The 21,552-nt window shown below is 39.4% G+C and overlaps 1 protein-coding gene across 1 annotated transcript; it reads right to left on the bottom strand.

The window, feature by feature from the left end:
- Nucleotides 1-313: 313 nt before the first annotated feature.
- Nucleotides 314-21,208, bottom strand: LOC141792179 (transcriptional regulator ATRX-like). Its single transcript, XM_074673017.1, has 35 exons — nt 21,028-21,208; nt 20,397-20,503; nt 20,248-20,303; nt 19,786-19,814; nt 19,382-19,503; nt 18,927-19,043; nt 18,551-18,660; nt 18,121-18,188; nt 16,276-18,026; nt 15,995-16,055; nt 11,996-12,150; nt 11,634-11,798; nt 11,447-11,549; nt 10,384-10,498; nt 10,083-10,268; nt 9,786-9,933; nt 7,955-8,064; nt 7,654-7,797; nt 7,395-7,566; nt 7,174-7,311; nt 6,646-6,821; nt 6,443-6,560; nt 5,357-5,487; nt 5,196-5,269; nt 4,980-5,062; nt 4,734-4,890; nt 4,563-4,654; nt 4,354-4,459; nt 4,059-4,236; nt 1,909-2,100; nt 1,691-1,834; nt 1,483-1,554; nt 1,305-1,400; nt 976-1,104; nt 314-900 (listed from the first exon to the last, which is right to left on the bottom strand). Exons 1-35 carry the CDS (start codon nt 21,045-21,047, stop codon nt 808-810), a joined length of 5,718 nt encoding a protein of 1,905 aa, XP_074529118.1. The 5' UTR covers nt 21,048-21,208; the 3' UTR covers nt 314-807.
- Between the last annotated feature and the right edge of the window lie 344 nt (nt 21,209-21,552).

The following is a 21,552-nucleotide window of genomic DNA, read 5'->3' as shown; positions in this document are numbered from 1 at the left end:
GCTACAAAATGTTGACTGAAAAGTCCAGAGCTTTTGTTCAAACTTGAAAATGTGACACTTAAAAAAAATTATTGGATTTGTTCAAAATTTTTGAAAAGGTCTGAAATCCTCATCAAAAAAGGCACAACAGGCAAACTGAGTGGAGACCTGTTAAATGTGTCATTGGTTAAGAAATTCACAGCAATGAGCCTCATTAAACTTTTTGAATCACAAATAGGAATATTCATTAAAATGAACTGTTGTCTGCATAGTGGTGCAGGGATCTTCCCATGATTCTCTCCTACATTTCAATAAACAAAAGTTGTCACTCCCTCAGTCCTGTTGATGACAAACATACAACATAAATAACACATGAACTTGTTAATTTATTGTAAACAGTCGGTATAAAAACATAAGGCAAAACTTAATTCCAACGTAATTGGAACAAGGCATCTGATGTGAACTTCAATGTTGAAACAGTATCTGATTTTACACTTCTTGATTTATCAAATGTTGACATTCATGCGTTTAATTATTACCAAACCTTTTCTGAAATATCTGCAGATCTGGTATACATTTCTTATGTCTGTTAAAGTGCTGTAAGTGGAACAAAAACAAAATGCCAATTGGGTTTGAACATTGCTACAATACAGCATAAAAGATAGCAACTGGTAACGTGCTGTTGTCTTGTTGTTTCAGTGGTGTAGCCTCTCAGTGTACTCTTTGATGGTAACAGGTAAAAACTGAATTCAGTCACTGGTGGAGATGTGTCAATTTGAGGTTCATGAAATGAACACAAGGACACAACTCTCTTCTTCTACTGCTTGTTTAAGTCTGTCCAGGCTGGTTCACAGGAGTCACGTTCACCTGCATCACTTGATTCCTCCGTCTGTTCAGGATGGTCTGAATGTAGCGTGTAAGCTGTGGAGATGTGAGACAATGTTTATTCTACCCATACATGTGTGCTGTATGTGCGAACATGTGACAGTGACTTACTCCTTGTTGTTGTTTGAGGACTTCAAGGTAAAAGGCTCGTCTGCGTTTATGCTCCATCTCATCGTGCTCTTTCCAAACCTCTGCTTTTTGCTGGATCGTGGCTGCAGGTAGCTGTGGGTATTGTTGTTGCTGGAACAAAGACACAGACTTGATAAACCAAGAGAAATCTCAACAAGCGCCAGCATTGGCAGTGGATGGATGAAACACTATCAAAAACAAGAATAAGTCCCCATGATGCAGCAACACACACCTCAATTATTGTGAAAAGAGGTGTCAAAACAGTGTCATCAATGCACGTTTCACCTCATTATAAACAGCTGGTCACTCACCACTCTCAGGATGTATTCATTGATGCTCTGAGTTCTCATCGTCTGCAGCGACTTGAATGACAAAGACACATTTGCTCTGCTCTTGTTCAGCAGTTCCTGCAAAATATTTTAATGTTACACACAGAGTCAAAGCAAACATTAGAGAAGATAACAAAAATGAAATGAAATTTATATTTACCAATAGCTCCTCATTGGTTTTCATATCCAAGGTTCCCTGGCTTGAAGGCACTTGAGGGGCAGCTGTGTTTGACTGAAGAAGAAACATAAAGACGGAGACAGAGTAAATAACCAGTCATACCATCAAACAGTGTGAAAACGGTCCAGTTCATGTTGATTCATTAGCCCCTCTCTCAATATTTGATGCTTTCTGATGTTCGGTGCTTCACCTCTGCTTCATACTCAGCCCAGGCAGCCTTGCGCTCGGCCTCACTGAGCTCCTCTTCCTGTTTATGGTCCAGCAGAGATTCGTGCTCATGAAAAGATACAATCTGATCCTTACATGTTTGTAAAAGCTGTTCCAGGACTTTATCCTAAAAACACAGGAACGAAAAGTTATCACCAATGCAAAGTCTAAGAAAAGAAACCTCTAAACAAGGATGGTTACCTTTGGCGCATCAGAACAGGTTCTTTTGCTTTTCTTGGAGTTTGGGTCGTCCAGAAGATCTGGCTCGAATGTGTAAAGTTCAGTCAGTTCAGAGAGAGTGAAGTGCCTCTCTATCTGCTGCTGGTCCACCACTCGGTGAGACAAAGACTGCTTGGTCACCTGACGGTCGTAGATTTTCTCCTCCATAGTGCCCTGGAGAGGGAAATATTATAAACAGCAAACAAGACAACAAAATTAGTCCATCTTTGACACCTTTTTCTATTTTTTCTACAAAGATTAGAGGCCATTCTTTGGCAATTCATTCAGAATTAAATCTTAAACAGAGCTTTCCAGCAGCATATCAGTCATACACCAACCATACACAGACGCTTTTGATGTGCGACCCCAAAAGAACAATGAATCGGCAAAAAGTGATCAGCTCTTAAACTGTATTCAGCAGATCTTGACATGCTTTCTTATATTTGGATGGTTGATGATGGATGATGTGTTCATGGCTAAATTCATATTTTTATATAAAAAATGTAAAACTCAGGTAAAATGTTTGTTTTCTCTGCAGTGAAGTCAGTGCAATGGAAACTACAGAAACTCAGATAATCTTACACGTGTCAGATCTGTCAAGTATTCTGCTTTTCCTGTTTTGATTCGCTAACCCTCGTCTCTTGTCTGTTTCAAGAGGATCTGTTTTAATTTGACTACCTTGTAACCTTCAGGCCCGGAGTGTTTCATGCACACGGTCGTCACTTACATTTATCAAGGTGTGTGTTTGTTTTGGGATTAAATGGAGATCGGATTGAAACAAGTTTCCTTTGTTCAGGGCATTTTCTTACTGGATACAACACACCGAGGTAAGATATTTATCAGTTCAGTTGTGTAGCGATTAGGTTTGAAATGTGACATCAAGCAAACGTTGTGGTAGCCAGCTATATGTAGCGCTATCGGCAGCCTGGCACATCAACGTATCCGTAGGCTAAAGTGACAACAAGTAAACACTGTCAGTTCCTATGTAGTAAAGCAGCTGCCTATATTTGGCGCAGCTGGCAGCCTGGTTATGTCCATAAATCAATCCGGCACTGCTCGACCTGATCGGGAAGCTAAGAAGTAGCATTTTGAAATAACCTATTGGTGCTGATAATGTCATTTTAAAGTGTGGTTTACAATCAGGCATATACCTAGAAGGGAGACTTTTTCAAGATCACTTAAAAACTCCTCACAGATCCTCTGAAACAAACCCAAACAACACATTTTTCAACAGTAAAATAAAACTTCCATCAATATTTTCCAAAAATAAAATCAGTTGTTGCCAGAAATCCTTTCCAACTGGGTAATACAGGAGTTGTGTTCATCATTTTTGGTGCTTACGTGCCATGAATCTCAAGTTATGCAAGGCTAAGGAGAATTCACCGAATGTGTCCTTCGCAGCAGGGAGACTGGATTTGTTGCCTGCATCTGCTGCATTTTGGAGGAGCCTTTGAAATGGGGCAGCCTTTGACGCACTGCGGTGACGTAATCCGTCTTCAAATTCAGCCTTCACAGGCTGCAGCTCCTAAATTGGGTCACAGCTTATGTTTTGCACCTGTGTCTTGTTAACACACACTGTTTTCCTTCTTAAGCTCTGGTGTTTCCTCACTTCTCTGCCACATTATCACCAACATTTGATTTACACCCAGCCATTTTAGATTAGCTCTCCCTTGTGTTTTACCATCCTGTTCCTGGCTTTGTTTCTGCGTTTTGCCTTCACTCCCTGACCTTTAGTGTACCGAGTCCTTGCCTGGAAAAAGACCGCGCTTTTAAAACTACCAACTGTAACCACAGCCCAAATCCCTGCTCTATGCCTTAAAACATGAAGCTAGAATAATAATTAGATGACTGCTTTATGCAATCCTGATTTAGGAGCAATGTCAACTGTGGGTGGAAATTATGACATACACCCCCAAAAATGTAGTTTGGGTATATTTTGCATGACCTATAACCTGGAAAGGTCTCAAAAAAGAGACACGTCAGCAAACAACTGAATGCATAAGAGACAAATCAAACACACAGATTTGACCCCAAGGGCAAATCCCAATTCTGCCCCTTAGCCCTTGTCTAATCATGCTCGCATAAAAGAAAGAAAACAAGACTCAAACTATAAGACAGGAAAACGAGTGTACCTGAGCCAAGAAGCGGTAGACGAACACTTGTTTGACCTGACCGAAGCGGTACACTCTGTAAATACTCTGAATGTCATGGGAGGGATTCCACGAAGCATCGAAGATGATCACTCTGTTAGCGGCTACAAGGTTGATCCCCAGAGAGCCAGCTTTTGTTGAGATGAGAAACAATCGACCACTGAAATAAAATACAGTCAGAGGGAAATTCTGTCAAACACATAATATAACACAGATTCTGCTCTTATTTTCATCCACTGTAACATAAAAACACTGAATTACATCTGTTCATTCATACCGGACATTGGCAGTCTTATTGAACTGATCTGCCCATGTCTTCCTGAGGGCTGCAGGGGTGGAACCATCAAGACGATAGTAATCAATGTTTTTGATCCAACTGCCGGCTGCAAAAAGAAAAGACACAAAAAATGACATCCAAATAAACTCTGAAGGAGGGCAACTTCTCAGTGCAGTCGAGTTTCAGTCTTAACCAGAATACCAGATTACCTTTGAATGCTCCTGGATCTCTGGCACGATGAGCAGCCTCAAGGAAACTCTCTATGATGTCCAACGAGATCAGGGACTGACTGAACACCAGCCTACAGATTAAAAACATGGATAAGGATAAATGTGATGTACCTGTGTTTAAATTTGCTTTTTGTCGCTAAAGGCACTTACACTTTGTCCTCCAGGTCTTCAGCTATCTTAAGGATCTCAAACAAGAGAACCATTTTCCCAGAGTGCTCCATGATTTTGGCGTCATTTTCTGAGAGCAGATTGTTGAACCATATGACATCTTGATCCTGAGAGGTTGAGATTGCATTTATTTCTTCTCCTATACAGGAGACAGAAGAGAAAAAAAGGGTGTCAGTGTGAGAATGTGACACAAGGTTACAGGATTACTGATGTGTCGAGCAAAAATACCTCCAACTGCTGGACCGATGCTGAACACATCAGTGGGGGCTGCTGCACTGACTCCAAAGAGGTTCCCTTTGTTTTGATTCACACTGTTGCAAAATTAAAAAATGAAGATAGAAAGTGTAAATATGTCTTTAAAAAGAAGCGTAGTTATCTTAACAGATTAGAGAAGTAAGAACAGCTTAAAATGCACAGAAAAGGCCGAGGAGTGTTGCGTGCTACCTCGCAGCTCCAGTGGGTTCTCCAGTCCTCAGGAAAGGTGCAGCTGTTCCTTGATTTCCCTTTTTCAAGGAGCTCTGTGATTAAAGATCAGTGGAAAACCTCTGAGGTGATGGCAGAGCTCTGAGAAATCATGAGGGGATCAGGGTGAATTGATTTGGTACCTTGTTTCTCTTGCTTATGTAGCTGAGCTGAAGGCACCATGGGTGAGTCCAGATTCTGCCAAGAGCCTGGAAGTCTCTGAACAGGTTTGCCCCAGCCCTCATCCTTTCTCTGTTAGCTATGGAGCCAACACCTGTAGAAACAAACAAGTTGCATAATGACAGACAGCATCCAGGAGACAGAGACTAAACAGACTGCTGAAGAAGCTCAGTCCTGGACCCTGAGGAGGTGGAGACTGGCTGGGCTGGAGAGTTGTGGATGAGTGGTGGACGGGATGTCGTCGTCTATTTTCTTGTGGACCTCTTTGCACTTTCAATACACTTTCTTACTTTTGTTTTCTTGATTGCTGCTGTGACTCCTGAATTTCCCCTCGGGGATAAATAAAGTATTTTCTATAAAAAAGTATTTTAAATAAAGTATTTTGCAAAAACTAAAATCTTATCAAGTGTTTTTGTCTTATTTTCAGAAGATCAATATGAGCCAAATTCACTTGACCAAGCCAGAAAAATGTCTTGTTTAAAGTTACTTAAGGACAAATGTGAGGTCTGAATTGCTCGTAACCAGTAAAAAAAATCTGCCAATGAAACAGGAGAAAAGTTACTTGTATCAAGACATTGTTCTAGTCTCAAGGAAATTTTCAAGCAATTTTTTCTTGTTCCATTGGCAGATTTTTTTACTGGTTACAAGCGATTCAAACCTCATTTTTGTACTCCGATAATTTGAAACGAGACATTTTTCTGGATTGATAAGATGAAAGTGGCTCATATTGAGTATAATAAGACAATTTTTACTTAAAAAAAGACAAAAACACTTGATAAGATTTCAGTTTTTTGCAGTGGACACAGACTGAAGCAGAGCTGAATGACACAAGTCTGAATAAATCTTACTTGATGTATGATGTATGAATACCTCTGTGAAATGATCACCACATTCATAGCTCATTTTCTCTTTTCTTTAAACTCTTTCTCAACAGGTTTAACTTTCATGGATGTTTTTCTTGATTTCCCTCTTGAATTCATTGTTTCTCTCACATGTACCAACTGAAATCTTGTTCTGCAGCTCTTAAAAACATAAAGACAGATTCTCACCAGAGACATGTTGGAGGTAGTGGCGGTACAGCTGACACTGAAGTGGGGAAATCCTCACTGCCAGCACGTACTCATGTTTAGGAGGTAGAAATTGCGTCAACTCTGAGTAATCTTTTCTCTATTAAAAGAAAAGGACAGATTTTTAGAAGTTAGGATGTAACACCAAATAGTAACACAAAGTATACAAACAGCGACCCTTTTACCTGCACACATCCAGCCAACATGTCATGAAGTACATGTGCCCGCTTCTTCATAATCCGGACGTCTTTCGGAGTCGAGTCAGCACACTGGCCATTCTGTATTGGGTTGATGAAACGGTTTCTGAACTCTTTCCGTGAGCCCAGAAGATTCCTCTTGATGAAACTGACCATGCAGTGATCTGTTGTGTGACAAAGTAGTTTAGTTTTACCAAAACATTGAGTCCACGTCATTTACTCAGGTCTTGAGGAAGCTGTTCGACTACTGCCATGTTTTTCTGTGACAGCCAAGTTTCCTTTGCACTGAGGCAAACCAAAGATACAAAAAAGTCTCAAAATTCAACATTAACTCAAGGTTTTGACAGTTCAACACAAACCAGCTTTAAAATTTCATTGAAACAGGCACCAACATCACAATTAATGGCCAAATCAACAGCAAAGTTTGAAGATTTAATCCAAAATCAGTGGACTACTCCATTATTGAAATAAAAGTGACCTTTCGGTGGCATTTAAGTGGCAGCTGTGCAGACTTACACTCAATTAGGTTGTTTTGTAGTGGTGTTCCTGTGAGCACCAGTCTTCGTCGGGTCTTGATGGCGTTCATAGCTGTGGAGAGTTTAGAAGCATCGTTTCGCAGCATGTGCCCCTCGTCACACACCACGAAGTCTGGACCTAAAATCAAGAACCCCAAAGAGGGAATCAGCAACGAGTTAAATGAGGAAAGGAATAAACACCATAGAGATAAGTTACTGCACCTGGATCCACCAGGATGCTTTTCAGGTCCTTCTCTTCTTCACCGCTGAATTTTTGGGCCAATGACAGATTGCGGTACATCTCGTAGCCCATTATCACCACGCCTCCCTCCCTCAGCCATTTCCTCAGAGCGTGGATTCGTTCTTGAGCTTTTACTGTGGCCAGCTCTGCAACCTGAGGTAAGAAAAACAGATGTGAGTCATGAAACATCTTTAAAAAAGTAGTGATGTGCATGAAAACAAAGTAACTGCTCTTGCAGACCTTGACTTTATCCTGCCCCATGTCTTCTTGCCATTGCTTGAACTCATTGACCCAGTTGAGGATGGTATTAAGGGGACAAACAACCAGAGCAGTTCTGAATTTCAACTTCTCTGACAGCAGTACTGTGTGGAGGAACGTCACCACCTGTAAAAAAAAAAACACATCCACGCATATAAGCACAGTATTAAGGATTTAATTACATGGAAAATTTGAAGTTTCAAAACACTGTTTGTGTGTCATAAGCAAAGGATAAACCAAAGCAAATGGGAATACTGGAGGTGGATTTGTGATTGTGTTTTACCTGCAGGGTCTTCCCCAGGCCCATGCAGTGTGCCAGTATACAGCCTGATCCAGGAGTAGAGTTAGCCTTCTCCACTGATTCACAGCAACTGTCCCAAATAAATTGCACGCCTGTTTGAAAACACAGAAAACTTTATGCATACGTTTTAAATAATTAGGACACAGTATGTATAATTATCAGTCGAATGTTAAATTGTTTCAACAGCTCTTCCAAACTGCCGAGTTGTTGAAATGTGAAAATCAAAATCAGATGACTGGTCATTAACATCACCACTTGATCCAAAGAGATATTTTACACTGCAAAAAACAGAAATCTTACCAAGTGTTTTTGTCAAATTTCAGTGAAAAATGTCTTTTCAGACTTAAAATGAGCCACATTCACCTGACCAGTACAGAAAAGTGTCTCAGTGCAAGTTATTTAAGGACAAAAATGAGGTCTGGAGTGCTTGAAACAAATGAAAACAAATCTGCCAGTGGGGTACGAGAAATGTGCTTGTCCAGACTAGAATAATGTCTCAATCCAAGTACATTTTTTCTACCCCACTGGTAATTTTTTTGTTTACTTTTTTCAAGCAATTCAGACCTCATTTTTGTCTTTAAATAACTTGAAATAAGACGCTAAGAGCCATCGTAAAGTATGCAGACGACTCTGTCATTGTCAGTTTACTTAAAGGGGGAGAGTCCGGCCATGGCCCAATTGTTGATGATTTTGTTGCTTGGTGTGAGGAGTCATACCTTTTGCTAAACACAGCAAAAACAAAAGACATGCTGATAGATTTAAGGAAAAGTCCTCAACAAAACTGCTTAACCTCAATTAAGGGCCAGAATATTGAGTGTGTACAGTCATATAAATACCTCGGTACAGTCATCGACTCAAAACTTTGCTTTGAAGCCAAGTGTGAAGCAGTGTGTAAGAAGGCTTAGCAGCGTTTTATTGTTTAAGGAAACTGTTTCATTTTCATATTGATAGAACATTAATGGCTATGTTCTACAGTGCTTTTATTGAGTCAGTGTTGTCTTTTTCCTTGGTGTCCTGGTTCAACCATACGTCTTTAAACAAAAATCCTTCCTCTTGTAGTGAAGTGGGCAAGTCGTCTCATTGGGGAGCCTCAGCTCTATCCAGCATCCCTGTACATTAACCAGTTACAGAGGATTGCAAACTCTGCTTTAAAGGATGACTCCCACCCTCTTCACAGTGAATTCCAGCTTCTCCCCTCTAGGCGGCGGTATATTGTTCCAAAGTGCAGAACCAAACAGTACAAAAATAGTTTTGTCCCTGCTGCTATTGCTGAGCTGAATAAATTGTAGCCTATTTGCACACAAGTATTTATCTGTTCATGCACTTGCACTTTCTTCTACCTGCGCTTTTACTTATTCTTTTAGATTTTTATTCTTTTAACTTTGATCTTAATGGAGGTTGCCTCTGCAACCAACACCCGTACTTTCTGCTGTGATGATAAAACATAGAGCACTTTAATAATACTAAATGTTTTATGTTAAATGTTTACTTTTAAAATTTTTAAATTTGTTCATTACTTGTCTTTGGTGATTTATAATTGTGTGATGTTGATCTCACGTACTGCAAAACAAATCTACCTACGGGTACAAAGAAAGTAACCTGAACCTGAACCTGAACTTTTCTGGACTGGTCAAGTGAAAGTGGCTCATTTTTAGCCTAAAAAGACATATTTACTGAAAATAAGACAAAAATACTTGGTAAGATTTCATTTTTTTGCAGTGTATCATTGGCCCTCCTGTCATTGTACCCAGTGTGCATGTGTTATAATGAACTTGTTTCCTTGTCAGTAAGAGTAAAAGAAGCACAAACTGACCGTCCACCTGGTGAGGTTTCAGTCTCGTCACCAGGTTCCTGTGCACCTGAACAAGAGGCTCCTTGGTCTCCTTGTCCTGATCCAGGACCAGCTTGGTGGTGACTGGGCCCATAACTTGAGAGAGCTCATCATCTTCTATGACCATTATCTAAAATTTAACAGCAGACAATCAGCATTTTACAGTCAGCTGTAAAGTAATGAACAAAAGAAATAAGAACCTCCTGAATCACAGAAATACCTGAACTGTTCATTAGTCATTCTGACAGTGAGTTAAGGTCTGTCTGACCCACTTCATACCTCTCTCATGTCCTCCATCTGTGATTCTCTGTTTGCCAGGCGTTGGCATCTCTCCTCCTCCTCTCTGAGGGCCTCCTGGGTCTCTGCACGCAGACACTCGTCTTCAATGATCTTGCGGATCTTCCTGCGTCCTTTTGGGGTTTCTTTAGCTTCGCTCAAAATCTCCTCTGCATCCTCTCTATCACTCTGCATATGCACAGAAAGATGCAACAGGTCTATTAGAAACCAGAGTCCTTGGATAAGATGTCAACCGTTCTTTAAGTATCACAGATAAGGAGAAACAGATATGAATGATAATCACCGGAGATACAACAGCAACAGCATCGCTGTCACTGCTGGTGTCAGACAACAAAATGAATGGATATTTCTTCTTTGTTTCCTGACTGCTGGACTTCAACTTGTCTTTTCTGGAGGATCTGCAGCAGACAAGAGCATGAATTAAAAAAAACATCATGTGCAAAAGTAGCCACAAAGGAATTAGTATAATGGTGGAGTCTTTTTTTTATCTTTTTTCAAAAAGGGAAACTATTTAAACTTACATTTTAATGCAATCCATGAATGTCATTTAATTTGGCAAAAAACCATCAGTTTAAAATTTATGTTTAATTGTTCAGTGTTTGCATTTATTCAAAATCACAGGAAGGCAAGTATGGAACAGGTGAAATGGGTTTTCGACAGCAGTAACAAAGATGAAAAACATAGAAACAGAGCTTTAAAAAGATTAAAACTCCCAAAATATAAACTGATTCTGAGACCAAGTTTACATTTCAATGCCCGTTTTTAATCCAGGCTTTGTGAGGGGTTTTTCATGCAAGGAGAAATTTGTAAACAGCCGCCTAAGGTCAGACTATTTTTAGTTTCTGTGTGCTATTGAGACAATTAATCACTGTTTGAGTTTGTTTTTATGTAACTGATTGCGTTCTTGTTTTTATGAAGCTATACTTTTGCCATGTAAGGTGACCTTCAGTGTCATGAAAGTGTAATATTTCAACAACAACAAAAAAAAACATCCCAGAAGAAAGTTTAAGATAAACTGCAGATTTGACAATGATGTTAAGCTGAAATGACTAATGTTTAAATTTAAATATATTTTCCACCCTGCGGATGTGTGTGCTGGTTCACTGAGCCACTGACGCTGGATGAAACTGAGTGTCTGTGAAATGAAATGAAGGGAACCCGTAGCAGCACTAGAAACGTTCCTCATCTGTGGTTATCAAGTTTTTACTGGCATAAAAATATTCAAATGCCTTTTTTTCTCTAAGCACAGCCAGGCTAGGCCTATTTAACATCATCAATTAACTCCACAAGTGCAGCACAACAAATTTAAATCCAGACTTTTTCTCAGCAGCTTATGAAGCATTTACCTTTTCTGACTGTCTCCACCTCCTTCATCCTCTGAGGGACTGAGCTCCTCAATCATCTCATCATCTTCACACTCTGACTTGCTACTGTCATCTCCACTCTCAGCTAGACAAAAAATCAAAATCAGACTTTAAAGCATCAGATTTTTGTTTTTGGGGTGTTGATGTGTAGCGTTAGAGGTGTTCTTACATCTCTGGCGTTTTCGGACTTTTCTCTTCTTGATGGGCTTGCCCTCTCCACCCTCTGCCTTGATCTTGTCGCTCGATGTCCCCTCGTCTAAGGTAAGTTTGTGGTTGAGGAGATGATGTCTGGAGACTGGCCCACCTGATGAGACATCTGAGTCCACATCTCCCTCTAAAGAACAGATTAATTTGTCATAATTTCCTCATTTTAAACCACAAATCAGCAGCTCAAGAATGTATTTTTCTATTCCACTTGAAGTAGAAAAATTAGTGCAATGTATTAACTGAGAGAATTTTAAATAAAAAATTAAACTAATGCTTATTAAAAAACATGCACAAGAACAAATTCCGCTTGGAGACATGACGTACCGTTTTCATCTGTTTCGTCTTCTTCTGTGTCTTTGCCCTGTTTCACCTCTTTACTGACAGACTCCGACTCATCCTCTGTTTCTTCATCCGTTAAGAAATCATCTCCTGATGAGTAGTTGGCTTTGATTTGGGCCAACAGAATTTTCTTAGCGATTCTTTCAAGGGTAGAAAAAAAGGAAAAGGTACCTGAGGTTGATTTCAAAATCAGTTACATTAGGTTTATTGACCACTGGTCTGACCTGTTATTAAACATCTCAGTAATTTCTGTTAAAACTGTATTTGGGCCAGAAGAAATAAAAAATAAAAAATCAAACTGCAGAAAAAATCAGACAAAGAAATGAGACAGAGATTTAAGAGTAAGAATTTATTACATCAACAAGTTTTATTTACAGAAAAAAACATCCTGTTTTTCTTCTCTTTTGGGGAAGGCTACTTTTTTTCTACTGTGATTTAAAGGTAAAAGGCAACATCACATTCATCATTTACCAGTTGCTCAACCATCCACAGAAAATAACCCTTTAAGAGCCTGATTCTACCAGCTAAACAGTTCAATGTTTGAAGGGGTGCAAACAAATGGGATCAAGCACATGACATAGCTAAAAAAAAAGTCTGTACATTCATATTAAGACAAGGTAATTCAGCTCTTTTGACCCTTAATACTTCAGTGAAGCATACAACAGAGGAAATTAAACAAATAAATATAGGTTTATAAAAAGAGAGAAACAGGTTTACAGTTTAATACCATTTAACTTCTACCATCTACGGGATGAGCATTTCCAAACATATGCCTGAAAACTGAAAGTCAGACAGCTCACACTGCTTTGATTTAAGTTCATCCAGGTTCTGCTCGACTGTCGGTCCAGCTTTAACTCTTCTCATGAATGCATGTAGGACTGATCTTGTACTCACGATAGGTTGTCAGTTAAGATCACTGGATATGGGATAATGGCCATTTTGTCTGATATTTGATCCAAAACCCACTGAGAGTTCTTTTTAAGACATGTCCCAGCAATGCCAACGTGCGGTAGCATTTAGATACCAGAAGAGCTCTGGATCTGGTTTGACACTATTTAATGAGGAAAATATGTGAAGAGGAAAACACTAAGGTTGGTTTTCATTGGTAGAAGAACAAGTTGTGTGGATTTTGATGTTTTAGCCCACTCACCACAAACAATGAAAACTTAACATTCTGCTGACCATTTGTCTACAGATGAAGTTGTGCTGTCACTATCACTACAGCTAAAAAAACACTGTCATTATCACAAAAACTACTCATTGCCAATGAAAAGCTACATTATCCCACATTTAAGTGATTGTTGCCTAACAACACTGCAATCACTGCTGTGCTGTCAGAAAATCCGACCTGGAAACACATAGGAAGAAAAAAACATAGGTGTCATTAAGGCACGGAGAGACTTGAGTGCATGGTAATGGATGATGTTTCACGGCCCACTCTCGATTCTCAGATATACCACCATCTGATAAGCATTTGGAAATAAAGATAACCTGGAAGGTATCTAACTTCGCTGTTTTAATCTACATTATTTAAAAATAAAACCAGCTGGTTCACCTGTAAAGCAGGGTCTGAGTGTCTGTGAGTTTGTATTTGAATAAATGTCTTTAATATGTTTGGAAAGCTACAGTTTGCTATGTCAAATGGTCAGCAGAAATGTATTCTCTGTGTATAGAAAGTGGGGTAAAACACAAAAACACTGGTGCGATGAAGCCTTTCTGCAGTGGGATCTGATGATGAGAATGGGTGAGCTAAATAACCCTGATGGGTACGTTAAGGTGTCCATTCTTTAAAAGACTATCTTCTAAGTTGAGCTGTTGGACAGCCCCCACACACAAAAAAACAAGAGACTGTTTCAGACAGACTTTGATTTAGGCAAGAAATTTCAGTTAGCATTGAAGGTAGAGGGTTTTTTTTTTGCATCTTTTGTTTTGCTTAACCTTTTTAAGTCAGTGTTTTGTCATATAACCTCTGTTTTGACACCAAAATCTCTGCTGAAACATTTCACTCTCTCGACAAGTGATTCTGAGCACCAGTAATATTCTGCATCCCCTCTCCTGATCCAGGCTGTCAGATGATTTCACAAAACTTCTGAAGATGACATTTAGGTCAAATAACTTGTTTCTAGAGATGAAGTGGTGGAGAGTTTTGCCTTTGCGTCACATCTCTTAAGGTGGCTCAATAGCGAATAAAAGGGGGACCATAAAAAAAGAGATTTTCTATAGAAAGAGAAGGCCCAAGAGCTTTCTGGAGTGACAGAAGGAGAACTGAACTTTTTTTGCTTATTTTCTCAAATTCTGTATTTTGACAGTTGAACACATTAAGCACAGTGATTACTTTAAAACTATAATAGAATAGGCTGAAACTACTTTTCCTGACTTTAACAGAGCTGTGCAACTTGCCATTTTGATGAGGTTCAGATCTATTACTGAAGACTTATTCGGGTTTGTTTGAAGCTTATTGCACACATATTTTGGGGAAATTATATTTTACTTAGATAAAAGATTTTAAAAGTGCAGAAATAAGCTCAGATTGGCAGATTGCACAGTTCTGGGTATTATCATTCTTCAACCAAATTTTGAAAGATGTTGCATTTTTCTTGCTTGAGATTTCTTCTGTGGAGTAAACCAAGTTTTGAATCATACTGAAATGGCTTTTGTTAATATTTTAGGAGTGGTTCCTCAGGTACTCAACCATAACTCCAAATCTGACAACTTCAAAGAGTATAAAACATAATTTTTGTACAGCAACAGGCTTATTTGAGTGCTGTGCTGTCTAAAAAAAAAAAGTATAGTCAGAAGGACAAGGTTTGGCCTATTGAGCCACCTTGAATACTCGAGCATGAAACTCTTCTGGCAAGGAGAACAAGTTCCAAAATACACAGTGGTAAAAAAAACAATAATTAAAAAATATGAAATCATATGGGTGAAGACTATTGAGGTTTTGATTAGTTTTCCGAAATTTTCCAATATTTTGGCAAGGGCAGTAAAAGATGAGGATCCTGAGTTCACTGATTCTAATTAAGTGACTATTATATGATTCAAAGGACATGAGCTATTGTAACACTGGGATCAGTGGAAGCCCATCAATGGGAAACCTTCATTAAATGACACTCAAGTCAGTTGTGGTTGCAAGTTTGCTTCATGTAATTAGTGACTGATAAATCATGACTGATGCTAACAAGGTCTACAACATGAAGCAGATTTATTTTTTTCTTTTGAAAAAAAGCTGAAAGGCATAAAAAGCATTTACAGAGCCTGATACATAAAAGATATTTCAACATAAAATCCTTTAGCAACCTTATAATGAAACGTAAAGTATCACTCACTCGTGAGATGACTTTGAGGGTGAAGCATTTCACATCTTTGAAAGCCTTACTAAAGCAGTGGCAGTAATAATGATTCTTTGTTTTTCGACAAAAAAACAAACAAAACACGACTCCCACTGTGCTTGTAAAGGTGTGCTAACACTGTCCGCAAACACATTTTTTGTGCATTCTGTGATAGCACAGACTAAAAGAACACTATCATTAAAAGATAAAAGTGTAATACAAATGCAGGTTTAGCTTCAAGGCAAAAACAAATCCAGTCACTCAGTAAGTGTTCACTCAAACCTTCTCCAGGCCGGAGGAGCTCCTCTAAAGCTTCTCTTTTTCATCAGCTCTGTGTTTGCCAAACAAATAATGCCATAAAATCTCTACTTTCTACACACCTCTCTCAATCAAACACAAACCAGCACAGTTGTTGTTGCTCATCACTTTGTCATAACAGAAGCCCTTTCAGATCACAGTGTGTCTTTAAAATGTGTATTTAATTGCTGGGGCTCGACTGCAGCTGCGTTTGGGTCGTGCTTGAATTGGCTGTAACTGAGTCTTAATGACGCGGGCATCGCTAGTTTTTGCACAGACGGTGGGGTTGGGAGTCGCAGCTTTTCTCCCACTTTCGGACTGTTTTACAAACTCAACATCCGGGCTTTTTGAACCATACCTATTTTCTGGATCATCATCATCTTCTGCCACCCACGAGGGCCCAGACTGCTCCTCGTCTCCTACAAAAACAAGACACAGAAGTCTGAGTTGTTGAGTAAGACAAGTACAAGTAAGACAGTACAGATAAAAGGGAAGAGAAGTCAGTGCAACAAGGGTAAAGGGTCAATTTTGAAGATGAATGGTGTATAAAAGTATTTTGCTATGATTAGCGTCACTGAAGTCAATCCATCCATTAGCACAATTTAACAATACAGAGTAGTCTTTCATTTTTAGACTCACCAGACGACTGGTGGAACGCTGCTCCTCCCAATAAGGCCACATCCTCAGTAATTGGCTTCATCTTCTGGTCACTTGTGTCACTCTCCAAGTCATCATCTTCACTGGATGTGGGCGACGACTCCATTTCTTCTGTCAAAGTTTTTGACTTTGACTTCCCCGCCTGAATCCTGGTCCTCTTCTGAGCCACACTTTTATCTTCTCTTTTGACCAAGTGGGGCTTCCCTATAGACCTCACAGTGCTTAAATGTTTGATTTTCTTTTGAGAATCTTGATCATCACTCGAGGAATCTGTCACGCATTCCCGACGAGTTTTTGTTCTCCTTTCATGTGAGTCAGCCTCAGGTGACCGGTCCAGCATCTTGCGTTTGTGGCGGATCTTCTCCGGCGAAATAGGAGTGTTCTTATTGAGCCAAAAAAGACATTTCTTGGCTACCTTTGTCGAGGCTTTTGCCTCATCTTCTTCGCTCTGGGCGTCATCAGAGCTATTACAGACAGCCGCTCGTTCAAGCAGTGCTGCAGGGACTTCATCTGAGTCTGAGTCGTCTCTTGCTCTGCTCAAACTTTGTTCTTCAGTGTTTTTGGTTGGTGCTGTGTTCGGGGTTTCCTCAGGGTCAGAGTCACTGTCACTGTCAGCTGCTGAAAGAGACGGTTTGGCTTTGACGTCACTTTGTCGTCGTAGAGGTGTTGTCTTCACACGAGGGGATCGCCTGTTGCCTTGTTCCTCCTCTATGTGTTGAGATGCAGCGGATGTGTCATTGCTTACTTTGGTGTCAGCTGTAGCACCTATAACACCTGTCTCTTCTTCTTTTGATAAGTCCCTCTCCTCTGACTTCTCATCCTGCATGTTGGCCTTCTCCTCCATCTCTGGGGCATCAGGGGAAGGCTCCTGCTCCATTGGGACAGGTGTAAGTTTCACTACGAGTGTTTTGGTCATATTAACCCCACTTTCAGAAGAATCCAGACTGGTCCCCTGAGCTCCCTGGGCTTCATTTGAATCTTCTTCTGGACAGTCATGGGTGCTTCTCCCATCCGTGAAGCCCTTTGAGTCTGAGTCTTCATCCTCCAAATGTTCAGTTGCCAATTTCTGCAAGACACTCAAACACCTTCCATCAGAGGCTTCCAGCTCCGTGTCTGCTTCTGGTGCAGGTCGAGCCTCAAAGTCATCATTTAAGAACTTTTCCCAACAGCTCACGAGCTCTAAGTCACTAAACTCGTCTTTAAGGCTATCCTCTAGAGCTGAAAGAGATTTTCGCAAACCTTTGACCACTGATAAGAAGGCATTCAGATAGAGATTGCGAACACTGGGTGTTTGTTTGCTCTTCGTCACTGTATGAATGAAATTGACAAAAGTCCGGTTTAGGATGTTGGTTGAGTCCACTAAATGTTTGGCTTTTTTTGTGATATCCTTGGAAATCTTCAGTGTGCTGTAATTGAACACCACGCTGCCATCCATGCCAGTGTGATCCCATTTATCCAGGGGAATGTTTGGTGGCAACATACTGTACAGTTTCTCAGGCCCAACTCGGTTCCTCTTGCGCTGCTGATTCCACAAACTCTCCATGTTCTCCAGGACGTTGTCACACGCCACCACCAGGTCGAAAAGGGGCTCAGGGCTGCACACATAGCAGTACCATTTGCTCTCCAATATGCCTGACAGCTCTTTCCTTCCCAAATTTCTTAAGATACATTTCTTGCAAAAGGCATTACTGCAGTAGTCACAACAGATGAGGTTTCCTCCTTCAGCACACCACCTGAATAAGATTGAGACAGTTTAAAGGAGCTTTACAGAAACGAATTAAGGATCATATACATATTAAAGTTAACCTGTAAATAAACAAATCCTACCTGCATTGTTCATCCATTCCATCTCCATCCTTACTGATGTCGTCACTTAAGTAATACTTGTAGCACGTCTAATGAAAACAAAGATAACAAACAGCTTGAAAATAAAGTCTACAGGAAACATAAAAGAAAAAGAAAACACCATAAATGCAGTTTTAGTACAATAAGATATTCTAGAGTTATCGTAGCCTGTATATATAAACCAACACCACATTTTAAGCTGCTACATGGGAAATTTCAGGACACTTGGCCTTAAAAGAAAAATGTAGTCCCATGTAACCATTGAGGTTTTAAAAACAGAATACATTTGGTATCTCTGGTTTTTAAAAACAATGTTAAATGTTGCTAGATAAAAGTCGTAGCAAATTGATGAATTATTCTGTTCATCACTGTAAAAGTGGAAGAATCATTTATGATGAATAAAAATACATACCTTACAAATAAGTACTTTTAGCACAGGATGCCGGTAGATACAATCTCTCTGGAAGTGGTTAACTTGTCGTCCACATGCTGTACAACTGACAATTTCCATGTGTTCAGTTCCTGAGAGACCACATGGCTATTGTTAGCAACTCGGAGGTTATAAATATTCTTAAAGGCCACACTGTTTCCATGCATAGTTCCACTGGTCAGGTCATAAAAATTTGCCAATGACAGTGTTGAGGGTGAAAAAAGCTAAATTGACTTGAGTACAAGTGTCTTCTTCACTTCATTTCTTTCTATATATCCACCAGTTTGACCAAAGCTGAGTTTTTAGACACCACTGTGACATGCAATCTTTTGATTACACCCAACGGCTAGTGACTGACCTCCACGTCTTCTGGAAAACTCTTTACGCATGACGCCTGATTTGCGGCTGCGAAACTCTGGACCCCTGAAATCATCTCTTCCATTCTCAACAGCTTCAGGCCTCACCAGCACAGTACCTGAGTACACAAAACAATAAAGTGATGACAAATTAAATCATTCAATCATTACAGAACTTGATGAAAAATGAGTGAGTGACAGGCCAAATAACTTAATATTTCCTACAGACGGTGAATGTCATAAAACCATATCTACAAGGCTCACACTCTTGCTGGTATTTATAAACTTAGAACAGGCACAATTTTATCAAGAAAAGTGTTTAAGTTTAATGCATCCCAAATTTTTGACAAAATCATACAGATTAGAACAAACAGGGCACCATTTCACATTTCACAAACAGATTATAACCTATGGAAGAATAAATGAAGAACATGTGTTTTGTAATATTTAGACCTACCTTTGGGCAATCTAGTGATATCAAATGGACCATTTGTGTTGACTGATAAGTCAACTTCTTCACTTGCTTCTGAGTCTCCAGATTCATCCAGCCCAGAGTGCTTTATGACGACAGAGGGTTTTCTGTAATAAGCATTGAAAAATGTTAGTGCCAGAGCCAAGGCTGCCAGCTTATTTGGATTGTTACAGAATATCACAGATGTATAAAAACGGAATTCATCAAATTAACGAATTCATTTGTTAATTGAATTAATCACTCTTCACTCTGGATAACAAGAGTACAGTGTCAGATTTCCTTTGGTTTGAGCGCAAGGTGGATGCTCCATAGCTGCACACAATTAAGAGAACACACCATATCCTAACTAAATGAATCTTTTGTAGTGTTTAAATGACAGACCAACTTACCTCCTTGAGAATTTGTTGTCCAGTCCTGCCTAGAGATCAAGACAGTTTATTAGTTTTGTTATCACTGTCGTTAAATTTTAGGTTGAAACCTTTGCAGCAATGTCCAAATAGGGGGATACTCAGTCAGCAGCTAGTACTTTTATATGGAAAATATAATTATTGTTGGACTTTAATTATTTCAAATGGTTAAAATTCAAAGTTATGTCCCTTGGAGACTAAATACAATGCGAGTTTGAATACTCATAGCTAGGCTCAGTGGACCACTGTCTTTAGAAAAAAAATGGAATTATTATGGTAAACCATCATAAGCAACAAAACTTTCAGACTATAACTGTGCTTAATGCCACATGATCAGGAAGAAACTTAAAAAATGAAAAATACAATTCTTAGGTATTTCTTATTCAAGCAAATAGTGTGCAAATTGTAAAACGCTAATAACAAAACCTCAGGATGTCCACTTACTTCTGTATCTGTGTAACCTGATAGGTTTCCAACAGAACACCTCCTGTTTAGCAAACCTGCAAAGACACAATAAGTTGAACATGTTTACAAAGCATGCAACCTTTGATCCAGTCTTTCCATCCCTTGTGGTAATGTCCCATAAGCCGTACCATCAGAATCCTCTGAGTTTGGAGTGCCATTGCTGTCCTCAATAGTGGAATGAGCCAAGTACTCATGCAGCTTGTTGACCAATACATTCAGCTTGCTATTTGTGGTGCTGTCGAGAAAGAAAAAGGGAGTTTTATTGCAGTGAGAAATGCCTCTGACGATGACACATTTACGATTAGAGACTCATTTTAAAGTATGATACTCCCCTTCAGAAAATTACGACTTTAAAAAAAATAAAGTGATACAGTCTGGTATACCGACTTACAGAAGTGGGTAATTATAAACAATCAGTTGCAATCATATCGTTTAAGATTCGGTGAACCTCGCTCCTAATCGTAGTTTTTATTACAGAAACATATATTAATTTTAAGAACATCCAGATAAAGTAAATTGCGCTTGCACTAACACCTCAATAGGGTGAATTAAAATCCAACACGAGACATAGACGTAAAACGCTCGTATGTTGAAATATACTAATTAAATTTGCAAAATGCTCGATTTGAAAACTTCTGGTAAATTATTATAGCTCTTTTTTTAGCTGTTAGCTGATAGCTTACTAGCGGAGCTAGCCGCTAATCTAGCTTATCAATGTGTTCTTTGGCCAATAACACAACTTTAGTCCTCAGTTCTTACCCGAGCATCGCTGCAGTCATAATGCAAGGCAGGCGAACAGCTGCAGTCGTTCAGGTTGTCACTCTGTCATTGTAGGAACGTGTTTAGGTACAAAAAAACACTGGCAAAACCTGGCGCTCAAATCAATACAGGACAAGGCAGATCTTCTTTCCTCTGTATTTCGTTAAACTCGGGACCTTCTGCGCACTATTGCCCCCTGCTGATCTGGAGTGTAAGTAAAATAATGTAACATTGTAATAACTTTCCTTGCCGATTCTTTTTTCTTTTGAAATCTTTTGGCTCGATGGTAAAGGACCTGAAACGAAAAACGTCTATAGTTTATCCATGCGATGAGTAAAAGCGGACGTATTTTTTCCATTATCTCATCAAACTCCAAATACTTCGTATTGTTTATTTCTTTTTAGACCATCAGAGAACTAGCTCATCATACGAGTTAACATGAAAAGTGAGTTGTTGGAGATCTTGTATTGAAGATACTAAAATACATCATATTTTTCTTACAAGAACCTTGAACCCCAAATAACG

The sequence above is a fragment of the Halichoeres trimaculatus genome, unplaced genomic scaffold (assembly GCF_033239565.1).
Source record: "Halichoeres trimaculatus isolate MK-OKI-2021-1 unplaced genomic scaffold, fHalTri1.1 fHalTri1_scaffold_6, whole genome shotgun sequence".
Taxonomy (NCBI): Eukaryota; Metazoa; Chordata; class Actinopteri; order Labriformes; family Labridae; genus Halichoeres; species Halichoeres trimaculatus.
Note: the sequence above shows the minus strand (reverse complement) of the source record. Positions and strands in the feature narration are given on the sequence as shown.

Bases quoted from the DNA above. Each gene is read 5' to 3' on its own strand.
- LOC141792179 (XM_074673017.1), bottom strand. From the start codon at position 21,047: ATGACTGCAGCGATGCTCGG. The intron at 18,189-18,550 runs GTATGTATTTTT...TGTTTTCATTAG, and splicing joins TAAAAGTACTTATTTGTAAG to ACGTGCTACAAGTATTACTT. The intron at 4,237-4,353 runs GTATGAATGAAC...ATTTTATTTCAG, and splicing joins AATAAGACTGCCAATGTCCG to TGGTCGATTGTTTCTCATCT.